General features: G+C 44.0%; 2 protein-coding genes across 10 annotated transcripts in view; one reads left to right on the forward strand and one right to left on the reverse strand.

The window, feature by feature from the left end:
* Window positions 1-27,879, forward strand: part of PROX1 (prospero homeobox 1) — a 321,324-nt gene that overhangs the window by 229,010 nt on the left and 64,435 nt on the right. Inside the window, exons 2-5 of one of the 9 annotated variants that reach the window (XM_081903922.1) lie at window positions 3,798-3,830; window positions 12,920-14,711; window positions 24,728-24,835; window positions 26,855-26,992. In XM_081903922.1, the coding sequence (XP_081760048.1) occupies window positions 12,987-14,711; window positions 24,728-24,835; window positions 26,855-26,992 (1,971 nt within the window). In that variant the 5' untranslated portion in view covers window positions 3,798-3,830; window positions 12,920-12,986. Of the gene's footprint in view, window positions 1-3,279; window positions 3,831-3,896; window positions 4,060-5,630; window positions 6,222-10,118; window positions 10,699-11,662; window positions 11,714-12,919; window positions 14,712-24,727; window positions 24,836-26,854; window positions 26,993-27,879 lie in introns of those variants that run through there. The other 8 variants (XM_081903928.1, XM_081903927.1, XM_081903926.1 and 5 more) reach the window with 8 other exon arrangements.
* PTPN14 (protein tyrosine phosphatase non-receptor type 14) overlaps window positions 1-27,879 on the reverse strand; it is a 455,032-nt gene that overhangs the window by 87,043 nt on the left and 340,110 nt on the right. The gene's annotated exons all lie outside the window — the stretch shown is intronic.

The raw sequence follows: 27,879 nt of genomic DNA on the forward strand, positions 1-27,879 counted from the left end.
TCATTTATTTATTTTTTTAAAGTGGAGAAGCAGAAGTTGCCCTGAGAAGAACTGGCTGCTTGGAGTTCAAGGACTCGGGCCTGTTTTTCCCACCGCAGTTTTATGGTTATGACAGGCTCTCCAAGAGGCACTAAAAACGGTAGTTTCCTCTTTTCTGCAGAAGATAAGGAGACGGGAGGGGCGCGCGGGAGACGCCTCGATGGAAAGCAAAAAAAGGGCGCCTTTGCTTCTCCTTCCGCAAACGAGCGGGTTTTCTCCCCCTCGCCTCCTGACTCTTCTGCCTCACCTAACAGATTAGGAAACAGATGGGAGAGTCGCATCAGATATTCTGGAGTTTTTCTCCAGGGAGAAGGGGGGAGAGAGAGAGATTTGAACAAGTAGATGCAAAGGGCTTTTTGGAGAGGGGAGGTGGGGGGGAGGACACTTTCCGGGTTTCACTCCAGCTGCAAGCCCTGCGTCCCAGATCGAGGCTGTTGTGAGAAATCTTGGGGAAAGAGGGGGGGTTAGCCCCCTGGATGAAGGGCCGCGAAATGATAGCCTCCCCCCCCCCCAGTGGACTACAGCCCAGAAGTCCGCAGTAGGGAGGAAGGAAGGGGGCGTGGACCGTTTCTAAGGGAGAGTTTTTCTTTCTCGCTCGCCCCCGCCTCCAAATTTCGCTTCCCTCCCGAATTAAGTGCAGGGGACCCCGGGCGATGGGGCCACGACCCAGCCAGTCCTTCTCCCCGAGAGGGTTGCCTTCAAGAACGACTATTGCACCCCCCCTAACCCGGCTCCACAGTTTTCCCAAGCGAGAGATGTAGAACAACACAATCTCTCCCTGTTATCCCCGTCACGCAGTTGCTCTCTGTCATTTTTCCTTCGCTCGCGTTCTCTCCTTGTTTATTTCTTTTTTTTAAAAAAAAAAATGTGTTCTCAGATTCGAGTTTCTAATAAGTTTTGGGGGTGTTGTTGTTTTGAATTGTTCCGCCGCTGTTTTCTTTGGGCGCCCGTCTCTTATCCACAGCAGTTTGCTAGTCTTTCTGGAGTTGGAATGAGAGAGAGGAAGGGATGGAGAAGGGAATGTTGCACGTGCACGAGAGAGCATATATGCAGAATAAACCCCATGCGCCCTAAAGAAATCCCGGAATTAAAAGTTAGAAAGCGACCAGAAAGAGAGCGCCAAAATCCTCGCACGCTGCGAGCCATTCAAGCAGACTCGGATCTGTGGGCGCGCCAGATTCCTGCGTGTTCTCTGTGTGTGTGTTAAAAAAAAAAGATTACCTGTGCATCGGCATGGGTTTTTTTCCTCGGGTGCCGTAACTAATGCAGATAAGGTTAGGATTTTTAAAATTATGTGTTTAAAATATTTTGCACAGATACCTGTCCGAAAGAAAGGCAGGGGTGGGATTTTATTTTTTCCCCGCGTATAGGATAAGCAGCGCGCCGTCTTTTCTCAAAGCGGTTTAACTTGCCTGCTCTGATTTTTTTTAAAAAAAATATCCCGATAAAGTTAATTTTTTGCTTTCATTGTGGTACCAGGAATAGACATACCTTCAGTATTAATAGTAGTAGCAACAACAATAAGGCAACCTTTGGAAGAGGGAGCTGGATGAGTTGAATAAACTATCAAGAAAAGTGTGGTTTGAGTTCGCAGTGGACATACAGATCGTAAATCTGAACTACCGATAGGAGTTTTTAAACCAACTCGGAGATCTGATTGTGTTCCAGAGTTATTGGAAAGAGTTAGTGGTCTCCACTCCACTCCACCTTCCAGTGACTTAAAGCAGGATTTAATTTAAGGTTCTTGAGTTCATGACCTACACATCATGGGTACAGGGAGGCTGGTCCGAACTTTGGGTGAACGCTTTTTGTGGCGTCTGCGCTAAGGAGCCTCTTCACGACCAACAGAAGATTGTATAGCTACAAGACAGGTTAGGAGCAACCGTCTGGTTTACTTCAAGGCTCCAACGCGACTTCCCTTTCCACTTATTTTGTTGTATCACTCCTGGGAGCGGGAGGGAGAGAGAAACATCGACGAACTTCTTTAAATCAGGAGAAAGTGAATTCGTATTGAAGGCTTTGAAGAGGTTTGCAAAAGGGGGGGAGGGAGGGTTGTCCAATTGTTTTAAGTTAGTCACTTGCGCCTTCTGAGTTTTTACGCAGTGCATAGGTTGCTGACACTGGTATTTTGTCTAAATCTAAAGGGCTGTGTGTGTGTGTGAGAGAGAGAGAGAGAGAGAGAGAGAGAGGGGGGGGGGAGAGAGAGTTAATATATACCGTGATTAAAACTGACCTTTTTGATGCCCCTACTTCTATAGTTTTAAGAGTCTGTCAAAGACCGAGAACCATTTCCTGGCCATTGACAACCGTGATTGCCTGAAATGGATGGAATGAGGGCACCTTGGCTTCGTTCAGTGCAGCTTATCCAATGCCACCCCCCCTCCCTCTCTCCCCGTGCCTAAGCAATGGCACACAGTCCAACCCACCACCAACTAAACCGAAGTACTGGCAGCCGAAGGAAAGCTTTACTTTTAACGATTTCGCCTTAGCTGTTTTTGGATCGGGCTGTCCACCTACCACAGAGTTGCTCAAAAGGCGACGAAAGCCCCACCAACTTGAAATCTTAACGAGGCTGTAAGGTTTCTTGGGGGGGGGGTGGTATCCTCGCCACACGTTGACATGCCCCCTTTCCGCTACGCGTGCGCGTCTTTACGCGCGCACCTGCTTTCTGTGCGCGGATAGATGGTTTAATTGCAATTAGTCCGCAATCCTGAGCACTCTTACGTGGGAATGCCCTACAACCCTGCGTGGGACTCCGAGGACTAGCGTCGGGTGCGGGGCTACACCGATTGCACTCCCTACACACCCAGGTTATCTCTGACCACCAGCTATAGAAACGCGCGTGGATATTTCCTCCCACCCGCCCCTTCCTTTTGAGTCAGGCGCACCTTTCCACAATGTTGTAGCCATACCCCAAACTAAACTGAACAACCAAAGCCAGTTACGTCCAGTAACTGATCTCCGCACCCGGCAAGGCTGAACTCCGCGCCGGGCACAGACGGCTCGTCCGATGCGCCCTCCTCCAAATTTGGGACGAAAGTCTCCTTCCCATCAGCGACGATGGGGGCCAAGGGGTGGAGAAAGGGGAGGGCGAGGTGGGGGCAGCAAGTGGGGGAGACCGATCCCATCCTGTTCCTCCACCTCCTCCTCCTCCCCCCCCCAGCACAATCCTCCCCCCCCCCCGTCTCGCTCTCTTTCCTCCCAAGTTCTCCGCTCGCTATCCCCCTTGAATCCGAAGGAGCCTCTCGATTGGGCGCTGGGCCTGGCGCACGTCACTCAGAGCGTGACGTGTAGTCTTCCTGTTTCCTTCAGCTGTGTCTTAAAGTAAATCTTGTTGTGGTGCGGAGCCCTCAGCTGAGCGAGGCTGCTCTGCTGCCTGCAGAAATAAGAGACAATTACAGGCTGGGAGAGGAGAGCGGCGCAGAAGAGCAGGGTGCTCCTCCTCCCTCCCTCTCTCTCTCTGTTCTCCCTCTTGCTTTCTCTCTCTCTCTCTTTCTCTCCTGCACCCTCGCTCATTCTCTCTCTCTCTTTCACACACGCACACTCACACGCATCTACATACACCCTGGCACGCTCACTCTCACCCTCCCTGGGCCAATTACAATATTCATCAGCGGCAAGATAGCAAGGCTGTGTATTTGTGCGGAGCGTGTGCGCGGTCCCTTCTCGCTCGCTCGCTCGCTCTCCGTCTCTCTCTCTCTCTTTCTCTCCTTCTATCTAACCGGCAGGGGGAAAAGAGAGAGAGAGAGAGAGGAGGGGGGGGGGCTCAGTTTCATCGCCTTTGCAACTGAGTAAGTATCTGTCTCCCTTCACTTCTTTTCTCTCTTTTTAAATTGGGGGGGGGGGCGGGTAAGAGAGATGGTCTTCTTCGACACTGGCACGGGCTTGCTCCAAATGCTGGATCAAGTTGTTGGGGGCAGGGGGGGTGCGGTTATTTATTTATCCTCCTTAGGGGAAATCCCCCCCCAAAAAAACCCCTATCATTCTTGCTGATTTCTTCTCCTCGTCCCCCAGTATGAGGTTAATGACGTTAGAGACTAATAAAACCACACTGATAACGGGTTGTTTTTTTTGCTTTTGCTATGCCCCAAACTCTAAAAGCTTCAGTACAGTCATCGCAATAGTTTGCCCAGTTGGAAAGGATAAGGTTTGATGTTGGAAATGTCTTTCCCCCCTTTCCTGATTGTCTCTCTTCCGTTCTTTCTCCTCTCGACTTTTTTAATCGATGTTTCGTATTAAGGTTTTAATTTTTTTACAAAAGATTGGGAGTGGGGAATGATTCGGCTTTGTACGAGTGTCTTTCCCGAGGCTTCCTCCCTTCCTTCTTCCACCCCCCCATCGCCCCGACACCCCTTTCTCTCTCCAACTCCTGGTCTGGTCTTTCTTCTTTGTCTTGTTTATTAATCGCTGCCTTTCTTTTTGTCTCCTTCGATTTGCTTATCATTTGCATGCCCCAGACTTCTCATATCTCCCACCCCCCACCTGCTGTATTTATAAATACGCGGAGAGAGGATTTGAGCAGGAGGGGTGGGGAAAATGTATGGGTGTTTGAATACTTCTTTTTTGCGGGGGAGGGAGGACTGAGAAGGACGGGCTGGTGGACGGGAAAGGATGAGCTGGAAGGGTGCTTTAAAAAAACAAACAAACCAAAAAACCAGGGGTCAGGTTCTTAGGGCTAGGTTGCAGTCAGACTCACTTTTCCTTGGAGCTCCCGGCTGGGCGTTTTAAGTTAGTTCCGAGGAATTCTATGAAAGGGCTTAATGGGTGGTGGGAAGAAGTTTGATAGGGAGGAGATCCAGAAACGATCAGCGGCACGGTTGCGATCTCTCCGTGTCTGCTCAAGAGTTCTTGCCTTGCTTGGTTTCTTTTCTCCCTTTCTCTCTCTCGGTGCTGCAAGTTGATCGGCTTGGCTTTGCCCTGCGCGCGTGTGACTTTTCTTTTCGAAAGAACGCTTCATTCTCGAGGAAGAATCTCGCCTCTCCGGAGCGCGCTTTCGCTCTTCCTCTCTCCACTCCCGGCCGGCTTCCTCTAGAGGCGTCGCTCCGCAGCACTTGAGCCGAAGTGCTTCCAAACTCGCGGATCGCGGCGGACTGGGTTTTTTTTTGGGGGGGGGGGGAATGCGCGCGCGCGATTTGGAGAGGTGGGGGTGCGGAAGGAGGAGAAATCTTTGCCCCCGTAACGGGACACTTTTCCCTTCCTCGGGTTTTTATTTTAGTTGGTGGGATTAGATCCACTTGGCGCACAAAGTCAATATGGCAAAGCTCCTCTGCCCCTACCGCACCCCCCCCCCCGCCGCGGTAGCGAAGATCTGGCTACAAACGGTGCCTGTCCGACGACTGTGCAAGTGTGTGCCTGGGTAGGGGGGGTGTGCGCGCGTAGGGTGGTACACGTGTATGTCTGCGTGCTTAAGTTTCAGCGTGCGCAAAAAACCGGGAAAGAGGCAAAGAGTTGCAAAGAAAAGTGCCCTCCAGCATGGGAGGCCGTGTCTTAAGAAGAAAGAATGCCCGGCAGGTGGAGGGGCGGGGGGGGGGTGTCTGGCGATCTGGAGACGGGGAGCGGGGAGCGAAGCAAGTCCCCAGTTGCAAAGCAGCGACCGAGCAGCAGTTTTGGCTCGCAAGCGGTTGTAACAGCCCCCGGTGGCCTCTTCTAACAAGGGCGGGCTGGCGGCGGCGGGAGAGGCTGCTGGTGCGCTTCTCTTTCTTTGCCTCCGCTTTGGCAAAGCTCTTGAAATTGTCCAAGGGGCGCCTCGCTCCAAGTGCGCATGGGCAGTGCCAGACAGGTGTGTTGTGTCAAGAAAGACAGGTGCAAGTTTCTCTCTCCCTCTCCCCCTCTGTTGATCCTCAGCACAACGACTGTTGATGAATTTATGGCGCTTTGTTAGGAGATGGGTCTCGCTGAGTAAGGGAGGGCGGGGGGAGAGAGAGAGAGAGAGACTTGGACCTCTCCTGACACGCTTGGAGGAGCATGGAAGGGGGAAAGTTGGCATTTGTTTTCATGAACTGGCAGGCTGATGCCATGCCTCTCATCTGCCTGGTTACTTGGAGATTTTATGAGATCACTTGATGGTGCTCCCCGTGGAAACAGAAAGGTCTTCACTTAGGGAAAGTGCTTGTGAACAGTTTGATCCTGCACATGTCTATTCAGGAGTAAATCCCAGTGTTTTCAATGGGGCTTACTTCCAGGTAAGTGCGTGTAGGATTGCGGCCTAAGGCGGCATCCTTGGTCAGACAGACCATAACATATATAGGGAACTCATAAGTTCCCTAACAACCCATTTCTGGCAATGTTTGCTCAGAAATTAGCCCCATGAAAGTCAGTGAGGCTTACTTGGAAAGCAACTGAATAACTCCCTTTTAAACTATGTGGGGCTCACTTCTGAGTGAGCACGTTTAAGATTTGGCGGTAGGTCTCAAATCTTGAGGATACCTTTCCCATCTCCATCTGAGGGCAGATTAGTGGAGTCCAGAGCATGGATAAGGAAGGATTGAGCAGGCTTAGAATTCAAATAAAATTGATGGAAGGTAGTTTGAGTATTGGAAGAAGAATTGTGAACAGGCTATTGGATATTACTTTCTAGTACATCAAGTATGAAATGCCCCATATTTGACTTTTATCATTCCTTCCCTAATCTTCCCACAAATGCATGCCTCTAAAGCTGTAGGTTTGTACCCTGCATTTGAATATACACGTACAAAGGATGGAAGTCTGTATGCATCCATATGAGAGCCTGTAATTTCTTCCAAGTTAATGTTGTCTGCTAGGTTAGCGGAGGGCCATGTGGAATGAACTGTTAGATTAAAAATGGAGCATGTTGTTTGGTTCTTGTTTCCATTGCCTTGACAGGTCTTACCACTTTTGAAATGGATCTAGTTGCATTTGTATGTGTCTTTGATTATCATTTCTTTTGCTTAATCTGCTATCATGTATTTCATAGGTTACAACCCTGCAAGGCCCTTGCCATTATCCATTTCACCTGCTTTTCCTTCCAAAGCTCATCTCTGGCAAATAAAAAAGTTGCCATTTGAGTCCCACTACTGAAGGACTTGAACTTTTTAAAATGTTGCTCGTAAGCCCATGTGCTTCACAGATTGCTGACAATGGAGATTGCAGACCACACATTCAAAGCAGTGATCTAATACAAAACTTTGAACTGCAGTTCAAAATTGAAAGAAGGCCTCTCTGTCACCATTGGGGATTTATTTTAATGATCAGCCTAAAATTAAATTTGGTATATTTCAGATGGTTGGATGTTGCTACTGGTGCTTTTTTTTGCAGCACACTTTCCAAGTGCACGAAAGTGTCAGGTGATGGATAACTTAATTGCGGTCCGTTACAAAAGGCTTGAATGATTTTTCTCAGTATGTTTTGTTGGTGATTTGATTCAGGATTCTGATTGGAGGTTCTATACCTTGATATAACTGAGAAAATCTGGGGGGGAACTACGGTAGGAATAAATGTGCAAGTTTTGATTTCGCTGGTGTGCTCTTTTTTTCTAGTGATTCTTTGAATCACTGGAGAATATGCTGGCATGGCTTTGCCTTTTGTATATTGCTTACCCAAATAGTTTATTCATACAGAGTAACCTTTAGATGCATTCGTATAGGATGGCTCCCTCCCCCCTCAAAAAAGATTTCTAACGCCAACAAAGCAATAAGATAGCAACTCCTTTTCGTCATCGGGACACTTTGTACTTTCTATATTATGTAGGAGTGAAAATGCTAAGCACCTCACAGCAGCTTCTTAATACCTTGCCAGATTGGTCCCCATGTGCCCATGATGCTACACAGTAGTTTCCCTTCCTTCCTTTAACTAAAGATGGGTCCTTAATTTGGTCCTTATTTTTTTTTTAACATAATGCCTTAATTATATGAAGCAGAAAAGAAGTAATTGATGCTAGAAATAACCATTACTTGTACTCCTAAATTCCTTCACAACATTTTAAAAAGATGGAGTATTTGACAGGAATGTGTCATCTATCTTACAAGTACTGAAAACATTGCCATTGGAAAAATGTTAATGTTGTATATCTCCCCCCCACCTTTTGTACTTCTCAGAAGTACAGTAAGGTGACTTAAAGTGGATCTGTACAATACAATGTTCTGTCGACATTTAACAACTTGCGTGTACCGCTGTCATTGTCTTACGCTCCTTAAACTATTATACCTAAACCCAGTGCAGTAAGGACACTTTCATTATCACATATTTCCCCCTTCAAAACATTTTTTTAGTTACATATGGAATATAATATTTATGGACCGTGAAAGAGAGACAATAACTGAGTTCTGTAAAAAGAACATACAGTTTCGAAGTTTGCAGAATGATTTTTTTCCCTTTCAAATTTCTCATTCTCCAGTATTCACCATCGGCAGCTTTGATTGAGAAATTGCCCCAGATAATTCTGCGCTTCTTAAAGCAATTGATTTCTTTTACCGAAGTAAAAATGTTGTCCAACTTTTAGCTGTACCTGCTATTTAAATCATTCCCTTTCCCCCAAATCAATCCACTTGAGCCATATGGGAAAGCAGTTTAGTCTACACTATCTAAGGCGATTACTTTGCAGGCAAGTCCATCGACGTTTCTATTTGAGCCATTCTAAATATTTCTGGATTGCACATCTAAGCAAGCTAATGTTTAGGGCTAAGGACTGGGATGCCTTAAGGTTGTATAGTTGACACGGTTTTGGGGGGAAATTGTGTTGCACCTTGTGGGCACCTAATCCTCTCCAGGGGGGTTTTGTAAACTAAACGCCATGTATTTGCTACACTATGCATAATTTCTGAGTGTTTGGGATGATGAAGTGCAGGAGAGGACAGATTATAGATCAGGAAGGTGTGAGATTACAGATCAGCATGGGACCTCACTAGAAGAGAACTAAGTCCGGTTTATGATACAGGCCATGGAATTGAGAAAAGGTGCTCTTTGCTTTCCATCTGCGAAAAACAGAGCTCACAATCAAGCCCTACATAATTTGAAGGTTCAGATAACAGAAGCCACACCAGGTCACCAGGTGAAGGGTCACTTGTAATGTATATTGAATTCAAAGTATCGTACTGAGCAACAGCATTTGTGTACATCACAATCAAATTTAGTATTTCACTGATTTCTAGAATTTCATTGATCATGTATTCCAGAACAGAAATCTGTGAAAATCAAAGCAGTTTCCTTCCTCCCCTTAAAAATGAGAAAGGAGTACAGTCTATAAGTTGACCATCAGTTTGTCCTTCCACATATATATATATATATGCATGCACGTCTTAATAGGAAAGACTTCATCATATCAAATGTGTGCGCTCTTGCTGACTCAGAATCTCACATTCTGCTGTATGCGATATTCTGTTTCTCTCAGGATGTCAATTCACGTTGGCATTTTTTTTTTTTTTTTTGAAACCAAGAGGTTGAGCCACTGGCATTCTTTGGCTGCAGGAAAATGCATTTCTCGTCATTTGGGCTGAAAGTTCAAAGCCGGAAATTGTGCTGCCTAAAAGCAGTTGTAGTAAGAGATGGCATCAGCTCAGAGGGTCAATGGGAGCAGAGGGCTAGAGCCCCAGGGAGAGTGGAGGGGGGCTTTGAGGAGAGGACTAATTGTGTCATTCATGAGCAGTCACTCCTCAGGCTTGCTGTCTATTGAGCCAATGTGGTCTTCCCTCCTGGTGGCAGAACGGTAGGACAGAGCACTAGTCAGTGCGCATACAAGAGACGAAAATGGATAGTGGATTCGTGACAGTGACCTTATGATAGCATTTCCCCGGTCAGTGCCACACACATGCACCAGGCCTGTCTGTCTGCCGGCCTCTCTCACGCACACACAAATTATCATAGGATGCTGCACTATACCAATTCAGACCATCAATTCATGGTCTGAATTATCTCCACACCTTAGTAATGGCTGCCCAGGGTTCCAGGCAAGGTTCCTTCTCAGCGCTACCTGGAAACGCCAGGGATCAAACCTGGAACCTTTGGCATGCAAAATGTGTCCTCTGCCGCCATGGAACCATGGCTCTTCCCCTTGTCCTTAGCTTCTTTCCCTTCTCGCCGCGCTGCAGCCAAGGAAAGCTGGTTTTTCAAGAGGCGTATATGTGGAACCCTGTGGTTGGGTTTGTGGGTCAGTAGGAATGGACGGGAATTAAAATATACAAAGTAAAGAAAGACAGAAACCCTCAAATGGCTGCCAAATGGTTTGATTTCAGAGTCAAATGCCACTGCCTTCTTTACAGGCGAAGGTAACGACTCTCCCCCTCCTGTTGCTGCTACCTTAAGTGAAAACACTTACAGCAACGTTGCAAATGCTCAGCCCCATTTTACATCTCATAGTATATTCCCTATAGCGAAACCTCTCTTTCATTACAGTGAAGCTCATGTTGATGAAACACTTGGAGGATAGTCAGCAGCAGCCAGGCATTTTGTATCTGCTGATGCAAATGAGCTGCGGATCCAGTCCCTTCAAAGGACTTTTTCAGCGCTGCACATTTTTCCCCTTTACCTTCATGGAAGTGGTCATTCAGTTCTACTTAACCTAAGGAGCAAAGGAGGTATTGAGCTGTTCAGCTGAATTCTCTCTCCCCCCCCCCATTAGAATAAACAGAATAGTGAATAAATGAGGAGAAAAATGACACTTGCCAACTCCACAAAAGATTTGACTCTGCTCCATGGTCACACGAAGTAAGCCGAATAATAAGACCATTGCCACCTATTATTCCCTGACTTATACGAATTCACAGCGAACTTCCTACATAGAAATAATAATTCTATGTTAACAAGCCTCCTGATTGATACCTGAACTTCTGATTATCCCAAGCTAAGCTTTGCTTCTTAGGCCTTCAGATAAATCCACTTCTACCATGCCATCAAATATTAATTTATTTTCACTCATTGGAGAGAGAGAGAGAGAGAGAGAGAGAGAGAGAGACTACTTTTTACTTTTGTTGTGTATAAAATCATTGTGGAAAAATAGACTTATTGGTTTACATTCATCCAGCTATGCTAGGTCAATTGTTTATTTAGTTATGATGATTATTATTACAGTATTTTGCATCCCTTGTGTGTGTATGTTTAAGTAGAAATTTTGACTAAAATACTAACAATTGTGATTGATTCTAGCTTCACAATTTATCTGAAAGAGAGTCTATATACTATTATCCTCTTTTGGGTGCAAAATGCAAGGAATGCAGATGAGCATCCTGCAGCTCGCGTGAAGGCAAAAATCTTTTAAAGAGTTCTTTCAGTAGGTGCAGAATATTTGGGTTGGGGGCTCAGCCTTCAGATGATTAAAAACAAGAGCCATGGTTTTCATTCTTTCAAAAAGATTTTTCATTTTGCTGCTGCTGCTGCTGCTTCACTTACAAGCACTGGCTACACACTTGATTGTACAGATTATTTCATGCTGAAATTATGCTTATTTGCATGGGTAGTCATTCTTTAAAAACTAGCCACAGATGCAGTCCTAGGGAGCACGTAGATGTTTTTACAGGTGAACCGAAACAGATGGGAGCAGCTCCAAAAAGTCTGCGTGCTGCCTTTGGCAAGAGACCCTGTTATTGTGAAGATTGTGCTCTGTTAAGCAAACGTGAAGTTTAATATTAGATAAACACAGTATGGGGGGTGGGAATTAATTTTAACTTGGTATAGCTTTCAACATGAAGGCACCGGAAGAAGTCTGTAATGCCTCACGTGCAATGTGAGTTTAGCATCTCTAGTTAATAAGTCAAGAGACTATATATATATATATATATATATATATATATATATATATATGATGCAAGGAAATGTGTTATCTATCTTCTTTTTTATTCTGTATTCCTAGGAAACAATGGTGGGTCCTATAAAAGAGAAGATATCTTCCTTTCTCACACTGTTGATTGATATTGTTTTCTTTCATGTCTCTATATTTTTCTTTCAGTCTTCCTCTCTCTCTGTGTGTGTGTTACAGGAAATAAGGTTCTGTGTATGCAAAATGTTGTATGTAAGAATGATTTCACTAGGCACCTGAGATATTATCTTTGGAAGCTGTTCTAAAGGACAGTGTCACAGTGCTGAAAATGCCCTGTTTCAGCTTATGCAAACACCTTGGTGCCATATATCATAGTTTATGAAATGTGAAAATACTCCAGTCATCAAGGGTGACAGGTTCTTTCCCCCTCCCCATTTAGAACAACACATTGGGATGTTTTAAAAAATGACACAATTTCGGTAACTTGTATAGACTAGGAAATATAGCAACCATTTTCTTTATATTAGTAATGGATCTATTTATTTATTTTAAAAATTAGCATTAAAAGCAAAATGCATTTCTCCCCTAAATTGTAGTTCCTATAACCATTTCTGTAATTTTGTGCAACCCAATCATTGTTTGCATGTATCAAAATCCTCAAATAAAAATCCAGTTTTTACTTTAGCCTGAAAACTGCTTTCACCTTCTTGCAATGAAATTGATTTTCCTTTAGTTCAAATTTGATATGGCTGTCTTGTTTAACAATAAGACCTACTTTCATCTTCTTTTGTAACATGTATCTCAATACCCTAAATTTAATCAATTGGTTGTCAGAGCCTGTGTTCTTCTAATCTACTGTTTCTTCTGAAGATAAACAGTATCATTTTAGGCATTTGTGCAAGAGAATCCTATATTACTGGTGCTTAAGCAGTTCTCCCCCATCCCTCTCTTTCTCTCTCTCTCTTTTAAAAAAATCTTAATCCATCTTAAACCAGTGGAGCAGAAATATTTAAAATGTTTCATTTCAAGCAGAGTGCATAATAAATTGCAATAATTGTAATGTGCCATAAATCCCAGAGCCTATGCATTTTGCATTTGATTCAGGATTGAGGTCAGGAAATTTGGAGAAATTTAAAGAAAATGATTCATCAGTCCTTTTGTTCTGTTGGCCAGGGTCCCAGGATTCTTGAGCTGTGCCCAGCTGACAAGCTTTTGAAGATGGCACAATAACAGTCCAGTGATGCCTGACCATGACAGCACAGCCCTCTTAAGCAGGCAAACCAAGAGAAGAAGAGTTGACATTGGAGTGAAAAGGACGGTAGGGACAGCATCTGCATTTTTTGCAAAGGCGAGAGCCTCGTTTTTTAGTGCCATGAATCCCCAAGGTTCAGAGCAGGATGTTGAGTATTCAGTGGTGCAGCATGCAGATGGGGAGAAGTCAAATGTGCTCCGCAAGCTGCTGAAGAGGGCGAACTCCTATGAAGATGCCATGATGCCTTTTCCAGGAGCAACCATAATTTCCCAGCTGTTGAAAAATAACATGAACAAAAATGGTGGCACGGAGCCCAGTTTTCAAGCCAGTGGTCTCTCCAGCACAGGCTCAGAAGTGCATCAGGAGGATGTGTGCAGCAACTCTTCAAGAGACAGCCCCCAAGAGTGTCTTTCCCCTTTTGGCAGGCCTACCATGAGCCAGTTTGATATGGATCGGTTATGTGACGAGCACCTGAGAGCTAAGCGTGCCCGGGTTGAGAATATCATTCGGGGGATGAGCCATTCCCCCAGCGTGGCATTACGGGGCAATGAAAACGAAAGAGAGATGGCTCCGCAGTCCGTCAGTCCCCGGGAAAGTTACCGGGAGAATAAACGCAAGCAAAAGTTGCCTCAGCAGCAGCAGCAGAGCTTCCAGCAGCTGGTTTCGGCTCGGAAAGAACAGAAGCGAGAGGAGCGCAGACAGCTGAAACAGCAGCTGGAGGACATGCAGAAACAGCTGCGCCAGCTGCAGGAGAAGTTCTACCAAATCTACGACAGCACAGATTCGGAAAACGACGAAGACGCTGGCAACCTGTCCGAAGACAGCCTGCGCTCGGAAATGCTGGACGCCCGGGCCAGAGATTCGGTGGGCAGGTCAGATCATGAGATGTGCGAGCTGGACCCGGGGCAATTCATCGACCGCGCCCGAGCCCTGATCAGGGAGCAAGAGATAGCGGACAACAAGCCCAGAAAGGAAGGCCCCAAAGAGAAAGAGCACGGGCCACACTCTTTCCACCCGGAAGGCAAGCACCTGGCCGAGACCCTCAAGCAGGAGCTGAACACTGCCATGTCTCAGGTGGTGGACACTGTGGTCAAGGTTTTCTCATCCAAGCCCGCCCGCCAACTTCCTCAGGTCTTCCCGCCTCTCCAGATCCCCCAGGCCAGATTTGCTGTGAATGGGGAGAACCACAACTTCCACACAGCCAACCAGCGCCTCCAGTGCTTTGGTGATGTCATCATTCCAAACCCGCTCGACACCTTTGGCAATGTGCCACTGCCTAATTCCACAGACCAAACGGAAGCACTGCCCCTAGTTGTCCGCAAGAATTCATCGGAGCAGTCGGCCTCTGCCCCTCCTCCCGGCAGCCACCACCCGGCTCTCCATCAATCTCCACTGGCGGCTACCGCGGGCTTCACCTCCTCCTCTTTCCGCCACCCCTTTCCGCTACCCCTAATGGCCTACCCATTTCAGAATCCCTTAGGCGCTCCTTCGGCCTCCTTTCCAGGGAAAGACAGAGCTTCCCCAGAATCCTTAGATTTAACAAGGGAGACCACAAGTCTGAGGACCAAGATGTCATCGCACCACATGAACCACCACCCTTGCTCACCAGCACACCCTCCCAGCACCGCTGAAAGCCTCTCTATATCTCTCATCAAGTCCGAGTGTGGTGACCTACAAGATATTTCCGAAATCTCACCTTACTCGGGGAGTGCGATATCCTTTACGATGCAAAGCCAACATTTTGCATGATGGGGTTTCTTTCGTTTGGTGGTAAGGGGTTAACGGATGGGCGGGGACAAGGGAAATGACACGTGCATAAGGCCCTCTTGTCCTAAATTTCTCACAAGGTGGAGAAAAGGTAAACTATGCTTGTTCCATTGTGGATCAAATCTGCGCAGTTCCTCACTGGCACAGTTTTAGGAGATAATTTTAATTCAGGTGTGGGGAACCTCCAGATGGTACTGAACTACAACTCCCATCAGCCTCAGCATGATGGGATGATGGGAATTGTAGTTCAGGAGAATCTGGAGTCTCAAGGGTTCCCCATGCCTGATTTAAATGGGTTGTCTTCTAATGTTTATCCATTAATCCTGGTAGAGAATGATAGATTTCTGGATGTGAACATCTTGGTAATGTATATTGGGGGAGAAACCTTGTTATAACTATAACTGAAACCATAAAAAAGACCCAAGTTTGGGAGAGAGAGGGCAAGTAGCCCACTTCCCATTCTTCAATTCCTGACCTGTCAAACTGTACACATGATATCTGAGGCAAATCATGGGCAGCTTTAAAAAAAGCAATTTTGAAGGCACTCCCAACCATAGCATTTCGGGCCTAAATTTGACATCTGCATAAGGGAACAAATGCAGGTGGCAGGTGAGGAGGGAGTTGCATTATTAGCCCATGACGAAGCAGAGCATCTACTTGGCTGTGATGTTCAAGGCAGCTTCATTGCTGTCTTTCCCCAACCTGACTAAACTCAGAAGGCAGCAACTGGCTTTTATCACTTTCCTGGGTAGAAGTTTCCCCTTGCGTGAATTCAACTGCTGTCAAAGGGAGGCAAGTTTTCCTGCTGAATAAGCCCAAACTTTTGGTACCCATGTCAGCTGCCTGTTTGAATTGTCCATCAGTGTGGAGCTTTTATTTGTGAGTGGTTCTACAGATATCTAAGTAACCCCTGCGCTAGTTAAAAGTTGTCACCAAAGGCAGTGATGAACCGGTAGGGAATTTTCCATAAGGCCTGCTACTGTATTGTCCTGTTACCTTACTATTATTTTATCTTATAAATTCAATAAATAAATAATTAAACAATAGCCACCACCTTAAAATATAGTTCTGGAAGGGTCCCCCCCCCCCAGTTCTCTTCCTTTCCTATGCCTGCATCAAAATATCCTAGCCGCACTGACAGGGATGTTCCTTCTCAAACTGTTTCCAAAGCTCCAGTGTTCACTAGCAGACAAATGACGTCGCTTATGTGTTTATTTTATTGGCTGGAGTTCTGCAGGTATAGATATGTCATTCCACCCTATACATATGTAGCTGGGAACAGGCCCCATCCAACACAAGAAACATTTCTTCTGAGCAGGAATGTATAGGATTGCGCTGAAAGGGGTGGAGTTTCTTTTCCGGGTAAAACTTCCACATACAAAACAATATTTCCCAATTTTGGGAGGGAAAAAACCTGGGGAAATTTTCAAATTTGGATGCCAAAACCAGAACGAAAGAAAGAAACAGAAATAAATTGACTTGTGATATTCAAAACCAGAAGGCTTCTGAGAATCTGATGCGGGGTGGGGGGGAAATAATTTCAGATCAAATCCAAACGTCTTATTTTCTTAAGCAATCCTAGTGAGTCTGCATGTTAACAGTGTCTTTGCTGCACCTCTCCCAAAGGACAAGTGGTGCATTTGTAGATCTCCTAACTTATTTTCTCAAGTGGGTAAACAAAGCAAGCACAAAAGAAGATAAAGATATACAGGTACTGCTGTATTTAAGCTAAATCAAGTCCTTCCCCGCCCCCCCTTTCCTTCTGATCGGAGTCCCGTTCTCGGCTCTTGTGCAGCTGCCGGGTATGCATGGTTAACCTCTGCTCAGCCATACACAGAAATCTTTTGTCCTAACATACAAAAAGCAAATCATTTGGCAAAGCTTGAGAGTATAATTAGATATAAGACTTCAGCTGGATTAATCTTTTAGGGCATGTCTTCTTCTTTTCCTCCATCCTTAAAAGAAAAAACGAATCCCCCACAATTTTGAAGCCTTAAATAATATTTGGTTGAGGGGAATGACACTGTTTTCTCTCTTTCCTTTTTAATCTAAGGAAGATGATTATATTTTCATAATGGCTTTCAGTCACTGGCCTACCAATCCTATGCATGTTCACTTAGAAGGAAGATATTTCGAGTTCACTGGGATTTGCTTTCCAGAAACTATGCTAGGATTGTGACTCTAGTTCTATTTAGTTTTTTTTTAATAAAATTGCCCAGTCCCTACCATCAAATGTCTACCTCAGGGTATATAGGGATGTCTTCAGATAAACTGAAATGGGCCATTTTATTGAAGGCCACATAAAATCTGCCCTGTCTTCAACAGAGGACTTGAAATAAAGGATAAACTGATCATTTGAAATTAGATAGTCCATTGCAGAATACGGCTGACCTAAGTAGGCTTAGCTTCACCTACTTGGAAAGGAAGCTATTGTAAATGGATAACTCTCTTCACCCTTGTGCAATCATAGCAGCACTGGTACAGTTACTGTCAACTGCCCAAGATGGCGGTGGGTTCTGCTGAAAGTCTATACGTGTTTTTCTTAAATACACACAAGGTTGTTTTTTTTAAATATAATTATTATTGCAGAATGATTAACTTCAGCCAGAATAATTCTAAACGTATTTTGCTTCCAAATTGGTTTAAGTGAAAGTTTTAATGGTCATGAAGAAAATGCTTTTACAATGCTTTGTTCTAGGCAACTGATAGGAGGGATTGAGATCCTGTCCCTACAAACCCTTTCACAAGCCCCACTCACTTAATGTTTCTTCAGCATTGTAGGATTTGGTCTGTGGAAGCTTTCGGCATTAGCGCACTGGCTAAGACTGAACTTTGGATGGCAGTTAAGTGTCTTTGAATGTTACTCTTGGGTAGAGGGGTACGAAGATTGAGCTGCGCTTATTCTGCATTAAGCCTCAAGGGATGTGAAGAGAACTGGACTGGGAGACTGAATCAGTTTCTGGTGTTAATTGTGGAGACGGAATAGGAATGTTTAGAATGGCCTTGCCCAACCTGGTGGTCGAGTGAACTTTGTATAGCCCATGCACTGTTCACACAACACGTTTCCCTGCATTGCTAGTAATAGGGACCCATTCATGGGAGTCATTCCACTCTGGGAATCAGCCATACTAAAGGGAAAGAGCCATTGTAGGGAAGGAAGGGAACAGAACCTGAGTGGAAAGAGGAGCTTAGTGGATAAGAAACCCAGAACACAAGGAGTGATGGATTCAGTTCCAACCTCTTTCAGCTGGCTGTTGTAAAATTGTAAAGTGTAGATCATAAGCAAACATAGCAGGAGCCGCTGAAGCAGGTGTCAAAAATAAGCAACAAAATCAAACCTGTGAAAATACAGCTAAAATGGGTGGGAGGCTCAGGCCCTTGGGCCAACTGTGGCCCTCCAGTCATCTCTGTTCGGCCCTTGAAAAAACCAGGCCACACCCACAACCAGGCCACACCCCTTACCAGGCTGTTCCACATTTCCTTAAGTGCTTTTGCCTGGCTGGGATGTGTTGAACTGTGATAATGTCTCTGGCCTGCCTGGATAGAAGTGTGTGAGGAAAACCCACCACCTCTGCTGTGAGCATGCCCCAGTCCTGCCATGCCCATGGCAGCAGTGGTGTGTGCCCATGACAGAGGAGGCAGGGACATGGTTGCTGCGGGGGCATGACAGTGGCAGTGCGTGGTGCATCCCTCAGGCCCAGGTCTGCCACCTGAGGTGGCTGCCCCACATCACCCCATGGGCCCTGCATGTGAGAATGTAGAAACCTCTGTCTTTTGGATAGACTGCTGTACAAGGTAAGAGTTGCATCCTTTGCCATGCCAGCTTTTCTTTCTGGAAGGAAGGTTTCCCACCCATGGTCTAAAATATAAAAATATAGCATTCTGTGACTCTGCCTTGATGCAGTTCTGCTCATAGTTACTCTTTAATTTACTACTACCAGTGGGACTCTCCTGATATATGTAGCCCCTTAATTGCTTTCTTCATATTTCTGGAACTACCGTTGTGTGTGATTTTTGTTTATTTTTATCTTTCCTCCTTTTCTATTATTATTATTATTATCATCATCATCATCATTATTATTTATTCCTACGTTTGTATAGTGCTTCCAAGCATTCAGATCACTTCATGTGTATTTTCTAGCTGCAGTCCTCACAACAGCCCTGTGAATGAAGCCAGTATTATTGTTCCCAAACCCGCAAAATGGGGGATGAGGCAGAGACTTGCCTAAACCCAACTAGCAAGATCACAGGCAGATGCAAACTGAGATCTTCCTGATTCATAGCTTCTCTTATCCACTGTGCTCTGGACAATCTTGACTAGGTTCTTTGCCCTTCTCATGTTTTCATAGCTTGGAACTTTTGGAGAAATTGAGATCTTCAGACCCCCTTCCCCACTGTCACTGTTACAGCTCGGGGAGTTAATTTGTGAAATCAGATTTTAACTGGGGCTTATCCTTTTCTCCATTGATTGCATCTTTTTTTTTTAGAGATCACAGAAAAAGTCCCATTCACATGATACATCTGGGGATATATCATATTTGAATCTCTGAAAAGAGTCTGCATGCAGGCAAGCTGTCCAAGCATAAGCTCTGGCCATACATTAAATTCTGTTTCCTCCACCCCACCACATCCATGTGCCCATATCCTCAGATGGACAGCCATAGACATTCCTTGACTCCCCTGCTGCTATTCCAGTCCTAAAGATGATACTCAAAATGCAGGAGACTTTGTGCACTTGGCTATGAAACTGCAAAGCTGTACAACAGGCCTTCATCATAATGCTCACCTGGGCCTAGATACCTTCCTCTTTTTGCTGCCTGCCTGGGTCTACCAAAACAGGGTATTTGACACCTAGTAGACCCAACATGCAGCTGATGGACCATATTCATCATGGCAGGTCACCAACAGTTTAGGCTTGCTTGGTGGCTGCTGCCTCTGTCAGCCTGACGGCCTCCATGCATTATGGACTACAATTCCCATCAGCCCCAGCTAGCACATCCAATGGGAGGTTGGCAAAGTGTTTCTACTTTCTGTGGTCCCCAGTGGAGGATTCAGTTGGAGCTGCTTACTTGGGACTCCCAGTTTCCTCCTGTCCAGGCACTGATCTTCCTCACTTCACCATGATCACAAGAATTGGCGCCACCCAGACCATTAATTGGGCCTGTATGTAAGAGGCATGCCAATCAAACAAACAAACATGTCAGAAGCAGCCCACAGCCCTTGTTCAGTAGAGCATCTTGCAGACACAGACACACCCACACCCTGTTGGTGCTGGCTGCAAGTATATTTCAACAGCTATTGTATTTCCACTGGGGGCCACCACTATATCTAGAATTTGCTGCTCTTCTTATTTTCTCACAGCTGCCTGTTTGTCTATGTTATCTGGAATCCATCGTAGGCAAAACCAAACGGGAGAGAGAGAGAGAGAGAGAGAGAGAGAGAGAGAGAGAGAGAGAGGCATGTGAAGGTCTGTTTGTTCTCGACCAGGTTTTTGTTTTTGTTCCTCTTTATTTCACATGGCTGAATATTCCGATATAAAGAATCTTAAGAGCAGCCGTTCTTCTTCCCTTTGGAACAGAAAGCAACATCTGTTTCCTTGGCGAATCCATCCAGGATAAGAACACAAGCCTTGCAGATAAGAGCCAAGTTCAGGTTTTGGTAGCGAAAGCCCTTCCTGGTATTTTTGTTTTGTTTTTGCTTTAGTTCCCAAATACATCTCGCTGTGACCGTAAAAGGCGTCTAACCATTATCCTCCTTGTTTGAGGGCGAAAGGAGAGAGTTAATGTTTGTATGCTGCATTAAACAAGATGAGAAGATGCACCTGCATCCAGAGTTCCTGCCTTGTTCGCGAATGTATTGTATATCTTTGCAAACTAAATACGTTTAATCAAATATTTTTTCAAGTTTTTATTCAAATAGCAAAAGAAACAGACAGCCAATTGTTTTGCTGCCTGATCTTCCTTGTCAGGCCACCCTCTTTGCATCTCAAGAAAAATAGCCTTGTGCAGCCTCAGGCCATTTGCATAGAGAATATTGAAACACAACATTAGATTGTGGGTTTTGTTTTGTTTCTTGTTGTAATGCATGAAGATTATCTTCCCAGGTGAAGGCTGTAATCTTTTTCTCTTCAGAAGGGTTGTCTTCTATAAAATTCACAAGGGGGGGGGGCAAACTTTTTTTGAAGTAAGACAGACAGTTCTTGTCCAAGCTGCGCAAGGATGCAGTATGGACAAACAATGCTTTATGAATGACAGCATTTTGAATTATTTTCTCTGCAGCAACACTTGCAGCAAATCCAAGCCTTCTCTCTCTCTCTCTCTCTCTCTCTCTCTCTCTCTCTCTCTCTCACACACACACACACACACACACACACACACACACACACACAGCTGTTTGATTAAACAGCTGGGGGTAGCTTGAGTTCAACATGGTGTCGCATTATTAATCCTACTAAATATATGCAGCCCAATTTCTATTAATCTGGGGATATATGACTGAAAGCAGGAAAGGTGTTGGAAGCACCAATCTGCCCATAAGATATACATTCTTTTCATTTTGCAGGTACCCTGGGTTATGGTACCGAAAAAACAAAACAAAACCACACAAGAGGCCATAAGAGGATTTCAAAGAGGAAGGGATAAAAATAAAGGCATCTTCATATAATAATTCTGACAATGATGCTTCCAGACCTGATACAATCCAGATGCCAGTCCCCTTTACTCCCCCCCCCCAAAAAAGTATCTCAAATCAAGAGCTACAATCCATATTGTATACCTACAAGGAAAACATGAGCTGGAAAACTGCATACAACAATGCGTCTCTTCCTTTATCCTCTCTCCACTTCCTGCTCCTTACATCTCCTCTTCTGCTGTTGTGTTAAGCAGGGCTGCGTTATGCTTTGTAAATAGATAACACTCGGATTCTCACGTTGTTTGAACACTGTTTTAGGTTCAGCTGCAGTACACAGTTTCTCTGATCTTTTATGTTCCTGAGCAGATGTCTTTCATTAATTTATGGATTTATCATCTTTTCTTTTCTTTTTGCCCCCCTCCCTCTCTTCTCTCTTCTCTCTTTCTCTCTCTCTCTCTTTTACACCTGGCAGCTGGCTCAAGTTTCAGCAGTTATTGTCTATTTTGCATTACACATAGAACTGAATGTCATCTGTCTTCACAAAGCTATGGCAAAGAGTACGGAGGCAAGCCACATCAGCTGCTGGGGCAGAGCCTGTTTGCGTTTTTATTTGCCGTCTCCTCCTCCTCCCCCCCCCCTTCTACCTCCCCCTCCCCTTTTTACCTCCTTAATATTTATTTGTGCTCATTTTCTTTCCTGGCCTTGAATGGAGCTTAGCTCGTGTTCAGTACAGCTGTATGTTTACTGAATCTATTCCATCATGAGTCATTGTGCGTGTGTAAGTATCCTGGAAACAGCCAGTGCTTTCTTGGAAGAACAGTTGCTTTTCAACACAAGCACTTAAAAAGAAAATTAACCAATTGGTCAGCTCAGATTGAGCAAGGGGGTCATCTCACTATTGGCCCTTTTAGCATTTTGTTGGCTCTTTTTTTAATAGTCACTATTAGGGATGCTTTTTAGCAATAATCTAATCTGTTTGAAACAAAATAGAAACGGTGTATGTGGACTGTATTGTCAATGACAGGCAAGGTTTAGGGGAAGAGAAGAAAGGGGCTTCTGAAAATTTACGTTTAAAATAATCAAGCCATATGTGTAAACGGATATTTCTGCCTTGTAAGTACTGAGAAGTGGAGGTGGTCTTGTGAACATGTGTTGTGTTGTGTGTCTGAGTTCAAATATAACCTCCCAAGGCAGAATAAAGTGCATTACCTGACCTTCCGTAACTCATGATCTCTCTGCCTAACCTACCTTAAATGTTCGTTGTTGAGGATAAAATAGGGAGAGGACTGATGCCCCATTGTGAACTCCTTGGGAGAAGTGCAGCACACAAACCTAATAATTTTTTTTATTAACCCTAATAAAAAATAATAATGCAATAAGCATGATTATAATTGGGGTCCTTTCCTAGCAATGCTTTTCTAAAATAGAATGAGAGCTCTGCATTTTCTTGTGTCACTTGTTTCAATGGGACCTGCCTAGGAGAAGTAGTTCCCAAGAAATTGTGTCTTGGGTTAACTGCTTTGGAATTATCCATTACTTAGGGTTTTAATACAGATTTTTTTTTTTTAAAGTGTTGATATATTTGTGTGTGTGTGTGTGTGTGTGTGTGTGTGTGCAGGCTTCCTCAGTACAATTGCATAATGAAACAGATTTCTATCGGAGAAGTTTTGACTTGTCTGAAACTCTTATTGCTAAGCAATAGGTGACAGCTTGCTACTATTATTTCACTTATGCATTTTGACAGATGGCGGTTCCTAGCGCAATGCTCTTTTAGACTTCTCTATCAGTCTAATGGAGGTAGCTGTAGGTTCTTTCAACTCTTCTCTTGGCACAAGAAGTATGTCAGTCATAAATTATCTTCTTTGTAATCATTAAGCATCTGAAGCTAAAAAAAAAAAAAAGAAATCTAGTTCAGCCAAGCATGTTGCAGTGCGTGTCACATAAAATTAAGAGCTTTAAACCACAACATTTTCTATATATCCTTTTAGAATTAAAACAAAGATTCTTTTTTTTTTTGCAACATCTTGTGCTTTTAAATAATAATAAACCTTCCTCCATTCTCCTGCGTGCCCAGGAGTAAAATTTTAAAACCTACTGTTAGATGCAATGGCTCTATTTAAAAAGAGGCTTATTAAAAAAACCAAAAACCATAAACCCTCCAAGAGCAGTATATAATGTGTGTTGTATCAGTGAACCTCATGTGTCTTGTCTCCCCATTATGTTGTTAGGAGAAGGTGCTTCAGTTTCTAGATCACGTTGAACTTGTTTGACCTTTCTCTGCCATAACGCATGTTATATTTAATAAGTGACATTTGTGTGCATGTGTGTGTGGTGATTGTCTTTAAAGGAAACAGCCCTCCAAGAAGCTACTGGGAGCATTCTTAATTGACCTTGTGGGGGCCACATTGATTTTGTCACGTGCATCTTCATTTCTGATAAATTATAAAGCCATTAATTTGCAGAGGAAATGGCAGGGCCAGCCTGCCGCACAGATGTGACCAAAACTGTCCTAGCAAACAGTACACAAAAGAGTGCCAAGAAGCCCCGAGAAGGAGGGGTGGCGGAAAAACCCGTCCCGAAAGCCTAGATTGTTATGGTTAGTTTCACATTCCCTTGGGAATGCTTTTGGTTATTTCTGTTTACAGGCCTGAAAGGTAATGATGTTTGAAGAATAAATAGGTATCCTTGCAGGGTAAGCGGCCATGGATCAATCGGCAGTTTTCCACTTCTCAATATTTGCTGGCCCCCAAACACATTTCTGTGCACCTTTAAGGAAAGCTCTTATTTGTTTCTAATTGGGAGAAGGGTTCTCTAAACCTTTTCCGGCCCCTTCCCCATTCTCAAGGAGCTAGAGCACCAAAGATGTAGGAAAACATGGTGTATGCCCAGCGAAAACATTTCTATTTTTACTCTTAGCATAATTTGATGTGAGTGATGTGGTACTCAGGGAAGAAGAATGCATCAAAAGGCAACTGCAAAAAGGGAGAGGGGAATCTTCTTCTTGGAAACATATGCATTGTGTGTTTGTTTCCTTAGCAACAGGTGAGCGCACACCTGGCGTTCAACCTTGCACCCACAAAATTTCCGCCACCATCTCCTAAGAAACAAATGAGGCCCAGTTCAAGATTTGCATGGAAGTAAGTTCTGTTGTCTTCTACAAGAATGGTTCCCAAGAAAGCATGTAGGTTTTCTCCAATTCCAGTTTTGACCCTTCTGAGGTGTGTTGCAACTTGAACGTTCATTTGTCGGTCAGTTCCAGGTACAACTCTTCTCCCAAAAGGTCTTATCAGTTTCCAAACAAAGCGTTTTTTCCTTAACTAATTTCATCCTACATGCAGGAAGGTCTGTCTCCCAACCACTTGAAAAAGGCCAAGCTCATGTTCTTTTATACCCGCTACCCAAGCTCCAACATGCTGAAAACGTACTTTTCAGATGTAAAGGTAGGAAAAATCCTTTTATTCATTTATTTTTATTTCCTCTTGCTTTTGGTTGCATGTTTTAACCCCCTGAATGCTTTTTTATTAATTTAAATTTGATTTCGCTAATAATATATCTTGGCAAACTGTTATTATTATTTTTTGCTATTGTTATTATTTTGCTGCTAAGTCATTCTTAAGGTCTGTGTTAATGCTCTCTCTGTTCTGTTTATCTCCTTTACCCTGTGGACATAAAAAAAAAAAATCACAGTAAATTTGTAATTTTTTTAAGCACCATTGGACAGCACGCTTTTTGCATCTGTGAAATGTCTACTGGTGGCATTAGCCTACTATACAAGAGCATTTTGAAAGTGCTCCTTTAATTGTTCCATTGCAGCCGGGTTCCTCCTATTCCGCTTAGATCGCTGCTGAGACCCATTTTTCTTTCCGTCAAAAAAGAAAAGCGGAAAAAAAAGAAATACTACATTGAAATTCTCCATGCAGTAGCTGCTTAAAAACAAAAGTGATGATTGTCTCTTATTTACAACTTAATTTGTTGTTGATGCAGAGTACACTGAGCATAAGGAGGATGAATAAACTGACAGATTCAGGCCACATTATTCAAATGAGGATATGAAAGCTGTCGACGTACAGCTGCATCCTCCCCTCATTTTACAGAATATTAGGACCTCCTGGTTTTTTAAAAAAGTAATTGTTCTTTCACATCAACTTGATTTTTTTGTGTTATAATCATCTACTTTTTTGTGGGGGGAGAAACAAGTTTGGGTTCCAATTATTATAATGATACACATGGTATCATTTTGTAAGCCTTTAAAAATAAACATCACATTAGTTTAAATTTGCCGTGTTAAAATTCTTCTCATCTTGTCTTTTCGCCCCCCCCCCCAATTCTATAAAAACTTTAGCCATGATCACCACCTCTCTTCCACTTTTGCAAATTTGTCTTCTGTGTTTCAGGGATGTTTTTAAACTGCCCCCCTGTGAAACTGGCCTGCTGTTCACTTTAAAAAAAAAACAAAAACCAACAAGAAAAAGCTGGCATTTTGTACCTTTCACTTTTTTCTTACCTTTTTTTTAAAAAAGAAACTTGGTCTATCTTGTTTAGTTATTTGGCTTCTATTTAATCAATTTAAGAATTGGGGTGTTTTGAATTGCACACCCTTGCAATTACCTTCCTCCCATTGGTTGCAGCATTTTACTTAGAAATATTTGTGCTTTGTGGGCTGTTTTTAATGGGTTCTTTCATTTTTCTTTTTGCATGGCATACATGTATATACGTACATTCAACATATTCTGCCCTGCTAGAGTTTCGGGCGAAACTGGTTTTCTAGACTTTTTCTTACTTCTGCTTTTTTTTTTAATTTAAGAAGTGCTTTGAAAACCCTTTTGACCAGAAATTCAAGTAGGGTGTTGGCGAAGAAAACTGAATGTGTGTATTGCTGTTGATAACTACTCTGTCATAGGCTTTTGCTTTAATAATAATAATAATAATAATAATAATAATAATAATAATGCATCATCCATACAGTGCCTATGCCTAGTTAATAACCTGCCATGACTCATCCAATGGGCCAATGAAAATGCTTCTGTGGCAGTATTACCTGCAATGCAACAATGTAAAGAATTCTTGCTCTGGAGATGTTGGAGCCATTGGTGCAGCTTGACCGCAGTATGGCTCGAGGGAATCCTCCTAAAGGCTCTCTCTAATGTTCTCTCTGCTCCAGGGTTTCCCAAACCTGGGTCTCCAGCTGTTTTTGGACTACAATTCCCATCATCCCTAGCTAGCAGGACCAGTGATTGGGGATGACGGGAAGTGTAGTCCAAAAAGAGCTAGAGGCCCAAGTTTGAGAAGCCCTGCTTTGGCGGATGCCGATGTAGGCAGCCCTACAGAAAAGAAAAAGTCTCGCTAGTATGTAGTGCCTGTTGTCTTTTTTCAGCATGTGACAGCCGAAGTCGGTCTTCTTGCGATGTTGCCGAGTGATATGAACTATTTTGATGTTATGCCACCTTATATTTATATAGCATCATTCATCCAGAAGAAGCCCAAAGTGCTTTACAAACAGCCAATATAGGGATCATTCACCCACCACTGAAAGGCAGCCACTTCCGTGGTGGAAGGCAACAGCCATTCGGGGTCAGCAACACCACACACCAGTAGATGTAAATATTAGATACATTCCTCTTTTCTTGGGGGAGCGGGGTTGGAGGGTGGGTTTCCACGTTTAATATTTTTGGAATGTTTTATTTCATGGTAACAGTTCGTGGGTAAAGTCAGCCTCTCCTGTAACCTGCTTTGTAAATTTGGTTGGGCTGAATGTGTGATCCGGGCTGGGTTAATGTTTATTTTAGGCAAGCTGCGAAGCAGACGCTTGTGGGAATTGTGCACATAATTTTCTCTCTCTCTTTTTGCATTGAGCTTTTTTTAAAAAAATGTCAGGAGATGGGAAAGGGTTACTTATCTCAAGAAAGGAGATTGATGTCTTCAGTCTTAGCCAGACAGAATACTGGTACAGTAGTCTGGTGGAATAAGACCAATACTACTGCTTACTGTGAATAGGGTGTAAGAAGGCTGTACCCAACCTGGTTCCTTCCAGATGTTTTGCAATCCTTTCATTCCTGACCGTTGACCAGGCTGACTGGGTCTTTCTGATGAGTCTAGAACATCTGGAGGGCACCAGGTTGGGGAAGGCTAGTGAAAAATATTGACCATTGGCCTTTCTCAGTCAGGCTTGTTCACGTAGACTAGCAACAACACTATAAGCTCATCACAGCCCTTCTGCCTGATGTTCTTCAAATGGCTATTCCAGGAATTGAACCTGGAGCATTCTGTGGGCTAGCCATTCAAAGGTGTCATGCACAGGTCAGGAAAATGTGGGTTTGAATGAGGAGAGGCTTTCTGTGGGGGGGGGGAGGCCTGCAGGCTCCTTTTGAGTAGATTCTTTCCATGTGTGTGGAGGTAGTTTTATTTATAAAAGAAGAGAGAGACCCTGTGATAATGGCATGCTTTGGGAGGCATGTTTACTTTCATCTGGATTTGCAAAGGGGCA

The sequence above is a fragment of the Podarcis melisellensis genome (assembly GCF_964234715.1).
Source record: "Podarcis melisellensis genome assembly, chromosome: 3".
NCBI lineage: Eukaryota > Metazoa > Chordata > Lepidosauria > Squamata > Lacertidae > Podarcis > Podarcis melisellensis.